This window comes from Tupaia chinensis, unplaced genomic scaffold (genome assembly GCF_000334495.1).
Source record: "Tupaia chinensis unplaced genomic scaffold, TupChi_1.0 Scaffold000195_1, whole genome shotgun sequence".
NCBI classification, from domain to species: domain Eukaryota; kingdom Metazoa; phylum Chordata; class Mammalia; order Scandentia; family Tupaiidae; genus Tupaia; species Tupaia belangeri.
Window position 1 is genome coordinate 1,091,977 of NW_006159670.1, and position 12,722 is coordinate 1,104,698.

At 47.8% G+C, this 12,722-nt stretch overlaps 1 protein-coding gene across 3 annotated transcripts in view; it reads left to right on the forward strand.

The window, feature by feature from the left end:
• Window positions 1–6: 6 nt before the first annotated feature.
• DCP2 (decapping mRNA 2) overlaps window positions 7–12,722 on the forward strand; it is a 65,101-nt gene continuing 52,385 nt past the window's right edge. For 2 of the 3 annotated variants that reach the window (XM_006146890.2, XM_027771201.1), the window contains exons 1-2: window positions 7–161; window positions 11,419–11,570. In XM_006146890.2, coding sequence (XP_006146952.1) covers window positions 109–161; window positions 11,419–11,570 — 205 coding nt within the window. In that variant the 5' untranslated portion in view covers window positions 7–108. Of the gene's footprint in view, window positions 162–542; window positions 734–11,418; window positions 11,571–12,722 lie in introns of those variants that run through there. The other variant, XM_014587206.2, reaches the window with a different exon arrangement.

A 12,722-nucleotide genomic window follows, 5' to 3' on the forward strand; every position in this document is an offset into this window, starting at 1 on the left:
CGGAGTCGTCCGCTCCCTCCGCTGCCCGAGAGCCGCAGCGTCCGTGCCGTGCCTCGGTTCCCGGCCGCGCGGAGCCGGGATGCCCTGCTCCTGCTCTGCGTCCTCATCATGGAGACCAAGCGGGCGGAGATTCCCGGGGGCGTCCTGGACGATCTCTGCAGGTACCCGGCGCCGCCCCGCTCGTGCGCTCGCGGACTCGGGTGTCCTTCCCGCCCACACGCGGCGCCCCGCTGCCACCACCCGCCGCAGCCCGGCCCTCCGGCCCTCCCTCCCCCCCGCCGAGCCCGCGGTTTCCTCCTCGGTTCCCCGACGGCTCCGCCTTCCCGGCGCCGCCGCTCCGGGGGCTGGGTCTGCAGCGTTTCGGCCGCGCCCCCGCCATTGCTTCCCTGCCCTGGGCGTCCCCGGCCCCGTCCGCCGCGCCCCGGGTGCGAGGGCCTGGGTCCCGGGTTGCCTTCCGCCGTCGGCGTCCGTGGCCCCCTGCAGAAGCCCGCCGGGAACCTCCCACTGCTCTGCATCCCCGCGCTCCTCTCCCGCAGCAAGTCCAGAGCCGCCGAGTCCGTCCTTCCCGCCCCCTTGGACCGGGGGCCTGGGCCTGCGGCGCGGGGCTTAGGGGTGAAGGCGTGGGAGACGGCTCGAAGCATGTGTGTTCACGTGGGAAGGTTTTGGTGCGCTGACGCCCGAACTGTCGCCGGTTGTGTGTGGGCCGTGAAATGATTTACGCGTAAAGGCTCTGGTAAGATAGCACCTTTTCACTTACTGTGTTTATCTTTAGAGGTCACGCTCTTAGTTGTGTCGCATTCATGCTCTTCGTTTTTAATGGAAATAAAGAACGAATCATCGTGGAGTTCCTGGCGCTTGCCAGGCATCGTCACATGTATCATGTCCCCTCGAAACTACCCTATTTCGTAGGTGCCGTTATTTCTGTTTTTTTTTTTTTTTTTTCTGAGCCATACAGGTTCCAAGACTGTAATTTACACAAATTACATTCACGGTGATTCAGAAAATCAAGGCTGGAAGCCTATACCTCCGCCTGTACAGGGCTGCGCTGTTTCCTGAGTGGGGGTCAGACCTCAGGAAGGAAGTCCGTGTGCAGAAGTAAACTGACCAGTTTTGCAGCTGGCAGGAATTAATGCCGCTGAACTTCTTCGGTTTTGGTGGAAATACATTTTTAGAATTTGATAGGTTTAGATGAGCAACTTTAAAGGAACTTTCTTTTCTTTATCTTTGAGAGATTTTTGCTATAGGGTGCGTGGGCTCCCCGGAAAGACAGAGAGACAGAGAGATAGAAAGCGAGAAATCACCCACGCTGCAATCTCTCCTCCATTCTCCTCTCGGGATCTTGGGCACGGACGCACATGCGCCTGGCCTGAGTTTAAGCCACTGGTCCGGGACTCGAACTGCGGTTGACTACATGGGACTCCAGCAACATAGCCAACATGCTAACTGCTGGTCCCAAGGAACTCATTTTCTTAATTCTACATTTAGTAAAAAGAAAAAAACATAGTTGTGTGTCTCTGGGAGTAAATGACTAGGGGACATGAACCAAAAGTGGGATTATGGGATTGTTTTATTTTCTTTAAGTTTCCAAGAACTTTTTAAAGGATGTGCATTTCATATTAGAGAAGTTTAAAGATGAGTACTCAAAGGTGAACAATAATTATGTAAGGGTTAGTAGGAATGAGAGTTAACTTAGAAAAAGATCACATGATCTTACACATAATACTGCTAGCCCTTTGATAAACTCGTCTCCCTTCTGAGTCCTGGGGTATGTCTCTATATTTCCCAGGATTACATCATTTAAAAAGTGACATCAGCCTTAGGGTTTATGCAGGGGGCCTGTTTATTGGCAGATGACTTACATCGTATTGTTAAACTTCTGCTAACACTTGGTTTACCAGCGAGGGTTATTTAGGCTATTCAATTATATAAACATTTGGGGATAGCTTTGCTTTTATTTTTTTAAGTTGTTTTTTTTCCTTGCAATTACAGTGTTTGGCTATATAAATAAGAATGTGACATGTTTAAAAAGTAGGGCTAGTGGGACCAGCAGTTGGCGTAATGGCTATGTTGCTGCACTCCCACAGAGTTGACCACGGTTCGAGTCCCGGACCCCGGTGGCTTAAACTCAACCCTGGGCGCATGTGTGAGCATACCCAGGATCCCGAGAGGAGAATGGAGGAGAAGGGATTGCAGGGGGACCATCTCTCCTGGGGGATGATTTCTTGCTTCCTGTCTCTCTGTCTTTCTGGTGAGTGTACACTCCCTGTAGCAAAGAACCCTCTACAAAACAAAACAAACAAAAAACTAGGGCTAGCTACTTGATAAACTAATAGTGAAACCAAGTAATTATTTCTTTTTTCAAGTTGTTATTTTATTAATTTACCCTTTTAATGTTAATTCAAGATTTTTGATTGTGCATTTAAAAATTTATAATTAAAGTTTAATTTCTGTAAAAGTAAAACTTAGGGAATAGGAAAAAAGAAAGCTTAATTTGAAAAGCTTATTTTTCCAAAATTTTTTTGGAAAAAGAATTTATGAATTCAATTTAGACTCGGGTTTTTGCTCCCTTCATTTTTTTTCTCCAGTTGCTTATTGTAAGTACATTAAAGAGTTTCTTTATTGACGTTATTTTCTTTTTTGACAAATTTCATATTCCAGATAATTTTGCCTACTTTAGTCACTGCCATATATTAATAAGTTTTAGAGAAATACAAAACTAGAAGTTGATTTCAATGTGAAAAATTAGAGCAAGAAACTTATATTTTAAAATATGACTTGTGAACCAGCAGTTAGTGTAATGGCTATGTCGCTGGACTCCCACGTAGTAGACCGAGGTTTGTGTCCTGGACCCGGTGGCTTAGAACTCACGCCGGGCGCGTGTGCGTGTGTGCGTGCGTGCCTAAGATCCCGAGAGGAGAATGGAGGAGAAGGGATTGCGGCGTGACCATCCCCCATGGGGGGTGATTTCTCGCTTTCTATCTTCCTGTCTCTCTCTGTCTGGCAAGCTCACGCACCCTATAGCAAAAACCTCTCTCTCTCTCTCTCTCTCTCTCTCTATATATATATATATATATGAATGAATGACTTGGGCTAGCAGATGGTGTGGTAGTTAAAGCTCTGGACTCCTACATGGCCAGTGACAGTTGAGTCCCAGCTGGTGGCTTGCTTTCTCCATTCCTCTCTACCATTGGTAACCTAAGCCGTGAAATGTTACTTTTCAGATACTTTATTCTGCAGCATTCCTTTTGTTGCAGTAACTGTGTAATCATTAGCAGTTTCTTTTCTTTTTCTAAAAGAGTTTTTTAAAAATAATTATTTTATTGTAACTTTATTATTATTTTCTAATTTGACCAGAAAGAAACAGAGAGGGGGGTAGGGGGAAGCCACCAGGTCCGGGACTTGACCCATTGTTGGCCATGTGGGAGTTGAGCACCTTTAACCACCGTGCCACATGCTGGCCTCCTTAAAGAGGTTTTTGCTATAGGGCCCCTATACTGGCGGGACATACAGAGATCACCACTAGGGGGCATGGCCATGCTGAAATCCTTCTCCAGTCTCCTCTTGGGATTTTGGGCACTCACGCATACATTCCCGGTGTGGCCCGTGTTCTTTAAGCCTCTAGTTCCAGGACTTGAACTGCTGTCGGTCATGTGGACGTCCAGTCCATGTGGGAGACCAACCATCTGCTGATCTCACCATTTTCTAAGGCAATTAGCTAGCAGTAAACTGAGGGAAAATATTTGGGTGTTAAGTTGTACACAGTAAGCTATTGAGTATAATATTTGCTTAGTCATTTGATGCTTCTTGTTAAAACAAATCTCTTAATAAGGGGAGTGCATGTGTATATTTCTGTATGCATACATATCATTTTATATATCAGATTGTTTGCCCTGTTTACTTTTTTTTTTTTTTTTGAGAGGCTTTTGCTATAGGGCGTGTGCGCTTGCCAGAAAGAGAGACAGAATGCGAGAAATCACCCTGGGGGAATGGCCACGCTGAAATCCCATCTCCATTCTCCTCTTGGGATCCTGGGCATGCACGCACACGCACCCAGCGTGAGTTTAAGCCACTGGATCTGGGACTTGAACCACAATCAACTACATGGGAGTCCAGCGACATAGCCATTACGCTAACTGCTAGTCCCCCCTGGTTACTTCTTGAGTGGAGTGAAATTAAGACTCCTGTCTTAAAATGTTTACGGAACGGGGACCAGCGGGTGGCGTGCTGACTCAGGCGCTGGACACTCCCAGCTGCATACGAGTGTGTACCCTAAGAACAGAATAGAGGGATCCACAGTTAGCACAGTCCTGAGGATTAGCAACTGCTTCTCTTCAGGAGGTTTTTTAAGGAACAATCAAAGGTAGAAAATAACAAAAGAAAAATAAATAATCCTGAGGGTCTTCCATGAGAATCTGTGCGGAAAGGTATGCGTTTGCAGATAGATGAGGCTCACTGGCTGACCGTGCCGTGGGTGAAAGAGCTCAGGAGCGGCTGGCCCCAGCTCATTGGTTAAGGGAGCCAGAGCTCACGTGACTGGCCGCAGTTCACATCCCGGTCTGTAGCCTGGAAAGCATGGTGGGCTGTGTGCATGTCTAACGTCCTGGTGGGGAAGGGGAATGGAGCAGAAGGAATTGCAGTGTGACCATGCCTCCTCTAGGGGAGTGCTGCCCCACATGTGCCCTGGGGGGGGGATCTTTAAAGCATCCAGTCTGAATAAAGGTCATGTACAGAGATTAAGTCAGCCTGTGAAGTGGTGATTAAGGATCCCACAGGACCGACTGCGTGGCTCAAGGCCCGGATCTGGTGACTTGAAGAACACACTGGTCACATATGTGTTTGTGTCCAATATCTTGAGAGGAGAAAGGATTGTGGCATGGCCATCCTTCCTGGGAGATGCTTCTCGCACCCCAGCTGATGCCCTGTAGCAAATTTAAAAAAAATAAAAGAATGAAGGGTTTAGTCTTTCCATATCAAAACTGGAGAGCACAGTCTTCAAAATCCTGAACGAAAATTATTTTCAACCTAGGATTCTTTATCTAGTTTATCAAGTGTGAGAGTAAAGATGTTTTCCTACATACGGTGTCTCGGTGTTTCCCTCCCTGCATCGTCCCTCTGGAAGGCTTTATGTAGAGATGGAGCAGGCACACGCAGTGCAGGAAGTATGAGCTGTAACGTGGGGTCAGGGAACGGGGCAGGGTGCTAGTGAGAGCCCGGCTTAGGGTGCCAGATGTGCACATCGGGGCACTCAGGGACAGTGTTATTTTTTAAAATAATCATTTTACTTATTGTTTTTTTAACCATAGGGCTGGTGCCACCATGCACTACTTATTATTTTTTAATTTGACCAGAGACGGGGAAAGTGAGAAAGCAAGCTGCCACGTCCAGAACCAAACTGCAGTTGGCGTGGGGGTCCAGCGCCCTAACTACCATGCCACCTGCTAGCCCCACCAAGGGCAGTTTCTTTCTTTCTTTCTTTTTTTGGAGAAATTTTTGCTATAGGGCGTGTGTGCTTGCAGGAAAGTGAGAAATCACCCCCCCCCCCAGGGGGGAAGGCCACACTGCAGTCCCTTCTCCATTCTCCTCTCGGGATCTTGGTCATGCACACACACACACGCCCAACGTGAGTTTAAGCCACCGGGTCTGGGACGCAAACTGTGGTCGACTACATGGGAGTCCAGTGACATAGCCATTATGCCAACTGCTGTCCCCGGGGACAGTTTTCAAGATGAAGCTGATGCAATCTACATTTATATGTATGTATATATGCGTGTATATGTGTGTGTATGTTTTATAGGTTTTTAGATTTTTGTCCTAGGATACTTGTACTTGCTGGGAAGAAGAGAGACAGAGATACAGAGGAAAAGTGAGAAATGACCCCTGGGCGGATGGCCGCGCTGCAGTCCCTTCTCCATTCTCAAGATTTTGAGCAGGCACATACAAGCACCTGGAGTGAATTTCAAGCCACTGGGTTCAGGGTCTTGAACTGCTGTTGGCCATGTGGAAATCCAGCCGCTGCCTTTACTATGCCACCTGCTGGCCCAGTATCTTTAGAAAAACAACTTAGTACATTAGTGGGAGGTTAACTTAGTGACAAGTACAGAATAAACAAAGCAAAGTTAATAACAATTACTATGGAGAGAACAGAGGATTTTGCAGAGAACAAGAATAACCTCGAGTGTCCAACATTGCCTGGTTTGTGAATCACAGAGTCCCCATAAGGTAGAGATGGAAGCCGACCTAGCCTACTGTTCTGTCACCCACTGGGAGTGGCTTTGCCCACCCTCGCTGGTATCTAAAGGTGTGTTGGTTGTCATGGGCAGTAGGTGCTGTGACAGCTGGCAGGCAGAGGCCAGGGTGCTGCTGATCAGCCTGCAGCTGCAGCACAGCCCAGCCTTCTCTGCTCCAGAGCTCCCAGTCCTAGGGTCAGGAGCGTTGGTACAACCGGACTGTGGCACCGTGTCGTGGAGGGCTGAAGGGTGAGAGGGAGTGTGGAATGGAGTGGGACCGGAGTTCATTCCTTACCTTCCACAGTGGAAGTCAGAAAATGCCTCCACTCTCCCAGTATGTGAGAAATAGTAGAAGAGGTTTTGTTTGTTATTTATTATTATTATTTTAAGACATGAAAGTAAGTTAAATAAGTCAGATAGGGCTGAGTCTGTGGCCTGGTGGTTAAGGGAGCCAGATCCCATGTAACTGATGCTGTTCGCATCCCATCCCTGGTGGCTTAAAAAACACGCGGGGTGCATGCGCGAGTATGCCCCAGATGCCCGCAGGATGGAGAAATGGAGAAGGGGCTGTGGCATGGCATCGTGTATGCCCCAACCGAGACCTGAGGAGCTCCCCCTCTGCCTCTGCTCCGTGCAAATGCCCCAGGAGCGCTCTCCCCCTCTGCCTCTGCTCCGTGCAAATGCCTTCTGGCAGTATGAACAAAGATCAGATGGAAGAGGGTAGTTTTCCTAGGGTTGTTCGTCCCGTGTGTACCATCCAGTGGTCACTCTGTGGTGTGGCAGGTTCACCTTGCAGCCTAGTCTCGATGTCTGTAAGACACTATTTTGTTTTGTTGTTTTGTTTTTGTTTTTTTTTTTTTTTTTGAGGTTTTTGCTATCAGGAGCGTGTACTTGCCAGAAAGACAGAGAGACAGAAAGCGAGAAATCACCCCCCAGGGGGCATGGCCACGCTGCAATCCCTTCTCCTCCATTCTCCTCTCGGGATCCTGGGCACACACGCACATGCGCCCGGCGTGAGTTTAAGCCACCGGGTCTGGGACGCGAGCTGCGGTTGACTACATGGGAGTCCAGCGACATAGCCATTACTCTAACTGCTGGTCCCTAATACACTGTTTATAATCTGAGCGTATACAAGTTTGGGTGAGCCTCAGAATTGCGTTTTGTTTTGTTTTGGCGGGAGAGCAGTGTACTTAGTGGGGGAGAAGGAAAGTGAGAGGCACCTCCCGTGGAGGACGATCACGCTGCACTGCCTTCTCCATCTCCCTCTCTTCTGATTTTGGGCGTGCATGCACACACCACCTGGTGTGATTTTCACGCTACCGGGGCCAGGACTCAACTGTGCAGCCAGCCGCGTGGGATCCTTCTGCCTTAACTGCCATACCCCGGCCTGACCAGCCAGAGTTCGTGGATAGCTTTCTGGGCCGTTTCCTGAGCTGCTCACCCTCTGCTTGTCCCTGGCATTTCTCAGTTCTCTGGGTCTCCCCACTGTAATCCTTTGGCCAGAAATCCCCTGGGCCACACGTCACGGAACCCCGCACATGCCTGGAGCCAAGCGACTGGGAGACAGATGGAGGGGTAAGAGGAGTGAAGACTGGCTTTACTTTCTTGGGACCACACACGTCTTGTGATTGAAGAGGACGGTTCCTGTTCCTCAGTTTAGACTCTTGAGTCCCCATTGCTGCCATCATGCAGTTGTTTGAGGTCTGGACCTGTGAGAAAGGAAAGGGTTTCCCTGAGTGTCTCCTGACCTTGGAAGACCCCGTTGGGCTTCTGTCTTGATCCTCCCGGCAGAGCTGGCGGGCCTCCGGCGTGCTCTGTCCTCGCCCATGCCACTTCCAGCCCCGGTTCAGGACAAGGATTGAGGACGGTGAATTCACTTGGGATTCCGGTCTTCTCCGATCTTCCTTCTACTGTTTACTTCCAGAGTTTTCGAGTAACTGCTTCATGCACTATGTCCAGGCTTTACCTCCGCGTGACGGGAGGGTTAGAGTAGTGTGAGCTTACTCCAGCTTACTGGGAGAAGGGAGCAGTGTGAGCCCTTAGAGTGGAGATTACAAACCCCAGGGTGTCAGGCAGCTAGTCACCCTGCGGGAGTAAGTGTGCAGATCACGGGCCAGCACATGGCACAGTGGTTATGTGCAGGACTCCTGTGTAGTTGACTGTGGTTTCAGACCCAGACCCGGTGGCTTAAACTCACACTGGGCGTGTGTGTGGGCACATGTGGGTGCGTGCCCAAGATCCTGAGAGGAGCATGGAGGAGAAGGGATTGCAGCGAGTCCTTTCCCCCCCGAGGGTGATTTCTTGCTTTCTGTCTCCCTGTCTCTCTCTGTCTTTCCTGAGAGTGCATGTGCCCTATAGCAAAAACCTCTCAAAAAAAATGTAGAGATACTGCCTGTTAGCTGAGTGGACGAATTTGGACGTGTTTCTGGACAGGAAGAGTGAAAGTCCGCCAGCTGGCGTGTGGTCAGAGTCGGGGTGCAGGTGGGGTTAGGGAGCATCTGATGCACCTACACAGAAGAGGGCCTGTGCCAGTGTTGGGATGGCCGAGATGGACAGAGGACAGGGCCGGTACAGTACGTGGCTGGCAGCGTGTAGCAGCTCCAGGATTAGTCGTTACTGCATGTGAGCAACCTCAGGAGTAATGGGGTTGCCCTAGGTGGGCAGGAATCCTTTTAACATCATAGCTAGTGAGTAATATAAGTGATCACACTAGGTGGTACTACATGTTTTTAATTTTAGAAATGACTCTACAACCCAGTGGACTCATGTACACCCATCTGCCCCTAATGCTGGAGAAAGAATTACCAAAAAAGTTTAGCAGTGGGAGAGAAGTGATTGGTAGCTGCTTAATGACTGCTGTAAATCCCATTCACCTTGATTTATAGATTCTAAACAGTGTGTTTCACAAAACAGGCGCTCATTACCTTAATCACGTATGTGTTCTGTCCTCTCTTCTGATTTTGGGCGTGCATGCACACACCACCTGGTGTGATTTTCACGCTACCGGGGCCAGGACTCAACTGTGCAGCCAGCCGCGTGGGATCCTTCTGCCTTAACTGCCATACCCCGGCCTGACCAGCCAGAGTTCGTGGATAGCTTTCTGGGCCGTTTCCTGAGCTGCTCACCCTCTGCTTGTCCCTGGCATTTCTCAGTTCTCTGGGTCTCCCCACTGTAATCCTTTGGCCAGAAATCCCCTGGGCCACACGTCACGGAACCCCGCACATGCCTGGAGCCAAGCGACTGGGAGACAGATGGAGGGGTAAGAGGAGTGAAGACTGGCTTTACTTTCTTGGGACCACACACGTCTTGTGATTGAAGAGGACGGTTCCTGTTCCTCAGTTTAGACTCTTGAGTCCCCATTGCTGCCATCATGCAGTTGTTTGAGGTCTGGACCTGTGAGAAAGGAAAGGGTTTCCCTGAGTGTCTCCTGACCTTGGAAGACCCCGTTGGGCTTCTGTCTTGATCCTCCCGGCAGAGCTGGCGGGCCTCCGGCGTGCTCTGTCCTCGCCCATGCCACTTCCAGCCCCGGTTCAGGACAAGGATTGAGGACGGTGAATTCACTTGGGATTCCGGTCTTCTCCGATCTTCCTTCTACTGTTTACTTCCAGAGTTTTCGAGTAACTGCTTCATGCACTATGTCCAGGCTTTACCTCCGCGTGACGGGAGGGTTAGAGTAGTGTGAGCTTACTCCAGCTTACTGGGAGAAGGGAGCAGTGTGAGCCCTTAGAGTGGAGATTACAAACCCCAGGGTGTCAGGCAGCTAGTCACCCTGCGGGAGTAAGTGTGCAGATCACGGGCCAGCACATGGCACAGTGGTTATGTGCAGGACTCCTGTGTAGTTGACTGTGGTTTCAGACCCAGACCCGGTGGCTTAAACTCACACTGGGCGTGTGTGTGGGCACATGTGGGTGCGTGCCCAAGATCCTGAGAGGAGCATGGAGGAGAAGGGATTGCAGCGAGTCCTTTCCCCCCCGAGGGTGATTTCTTGCTTTCTGTCTCCCTGTCTCTCTCTGTCTTTCCTGAGAGTGCATGTGCCCTATAGCAAAAACCTCTCAAAAAAAATGTAGAGATACTGCCTGTTAGCTGAGTGGACGAATTTGGACGTGTTTCTGGACAGGAAGAGTGAAAGTCCGCCAGCTGGCGTGTGGTCAGAGTCGGGGTGCAGGTGGGGTTAGGGAGCATCTGATGCACCTACACAGAAGAGGGCCTGTGCCAGTGTTGGGATGGCCGAGATGGACAGAGGACAGGGCCGGTACAGTACGTGGCTGGCAGCGTGTAGCAGCTCCAGGATTAGTCGTTACTGCATGTGAGCAACCTCAGGAGTAATGGGGTTGCCCTAGGTGGGCAGGAATCCTTTTAACATCATAGCTAGTGAGTAATATAAGTGATCACACTAGGTGGTACTACATGTTTTTAATTTTAGAAATGACTCTACAACCCAGTGGACTCATGTACACCCATCTGCCCCTAATGCTGGAGAAAGAATTACCAAAAAAGTTTAGCAGTGGGAGAGAAGTGATTGGTAGCTGCTTAATGACTGCTGTAAATCCCATTCACCTTGATTTATAGATTCTAAACAGTGTGTTTCACAAAACAGGCGCTCATTACCTTAATCACGTATGTGTTCTGTGTATACTATACACTTATATTATAAATAGATGTCTTTCTGTATGTACGATGAAAATAAGATTTTTAGTAGTTTTGAATGTTCATTTGAAGGGAAGCTCTGCAGACGAGACTTTGAAAATTAATGAGCAACAGTGTTTATTTCCTTGTAATATTCGTGAAGATGAGGTGTTGAGTACTTACTTTGTCTTATAATACATGAATTTACATGCATGCATTCTTGGAAATGTTGCCACATTGGGAAGGAGAGCCTAGTGAAGGTGTTTTGCTCACCTTTAATTTGCTGCTAGTGAATTCTTAAGTTTATCTCTGCTCACGAAGACAGGGTACACAGACTCTTTACATAGATTTCTATCATCATTGAGATACATGTGATTCCTTATTTGTTTTTCTAAAGCCATCATCCCAGTAGTAAGTTTTATCTAACTACGGGCCGCTTCCTTGATCGGGACTGTTCTTGGTTCCTTTTCTAAGTTGGTGGGTTAGGGGTGAAGCAATTCAGTGGGTGGAAATAAGTCATTGTAGTTTGCGAATGTAATTTCTGTATGTGTTTTGTTTTTGACAGCCGGTTTATTTTGCATATTCCCAGCGAGGAAAGAGACAATGCAATCCGAGTGTGTTTTCAGATTGAACTTGCCCATTGGTTTTACTTGGATTTCTACATGCAGAACACACCAGGATTACCTCAGTGTGGGATAAGAGACTTTGCGAAAGCTGATATCCTTTTTATTACTATGATGACTGTATTTCATTCTTGGTAATAAAATATTTTAGCACAAATTTCCTTTGCTTATCTTTGAGATTTATAACCTACTAGATAAAACATTTGATTTCTAAAACCTGTCAAATACAATAGTAGACAGAGTCTTAATACTGTTCTTGTTTTGATACAGAGGACTTCCTGAACTGTGTGCCGATAATGAGAATTAAATTTTCTTTTCTTTTGGAAATAGCTAGCCTAGTTCTGTTTTTTACTTTACTCTTGTTACTCCCTTTAACTATATGATCTTTAATAAGATTCTGATTTATTTAGATATTTCTCAAATGATTATTGAGGGAATCAACTGATGGTGCAATGGTTAAGTTGCTAGATTCCACATAGTTGACAGTGGTTCGAGTCCTGGATCTGTTGCCTTAAAACTCAAGCCAGGCACGTGTGCATGCTTGCCCAAAATTCCGAGAGGAAATTAGAAGAGAATGGATTGAGGTGTGGCCATCCACCACCCCCCCCTTGGGTGATTTCTCACTGTCTCTCTGGTGAACGCAGGAGCCCTATAACAAAAAAATTTATTATTGAATATGTCAGTGTTCCAAGTAGTGTCTTTAGTTTTGTGGCCAGTATAAAGAAGCCCTAGCCTTTAAAGAAGCTTTTTTCTTCCTTTTTATACGTTAGAAAGTAGTCATAATTTATTATTATGAAAGATTTTATAGGAATATTTACCATTATAAAAGTTATGTCGTAAGAAAAAAGGTTGATGAATTGATAATGATCTTGAGGGAAAATGTTTTTAGAATTTGAAAGAAGGGTGGAAAGATTTTAGGCAAAGCAATATTTTAAGAGAATAGAGGATTTCCTTTACTTTCTTTTGTTTTTTTTAAACATGTACCACTTCATCTTTATTATCAGAAGGTCGTGAGGCCAGTTTGCTGTATGGAAGTATAGAGTATGTTCCATCGTGAGACCGGTTTGCTGTATGAAGTAGAAAGTATGTTCCATCGTGAGGCCGGTTTGCTGTATGAAGTAGGGAGTGTGTTCCATCGTGAGGCCGGTTTGCTGTGTGAAGTAGGGAGTGTGTTCCATCGTGAGGCCGGTTTGCTGTGTGAAGTAGGGAGTGTGTTCCATCGTGAGGCCGGTTTGCTGTGTGAAGT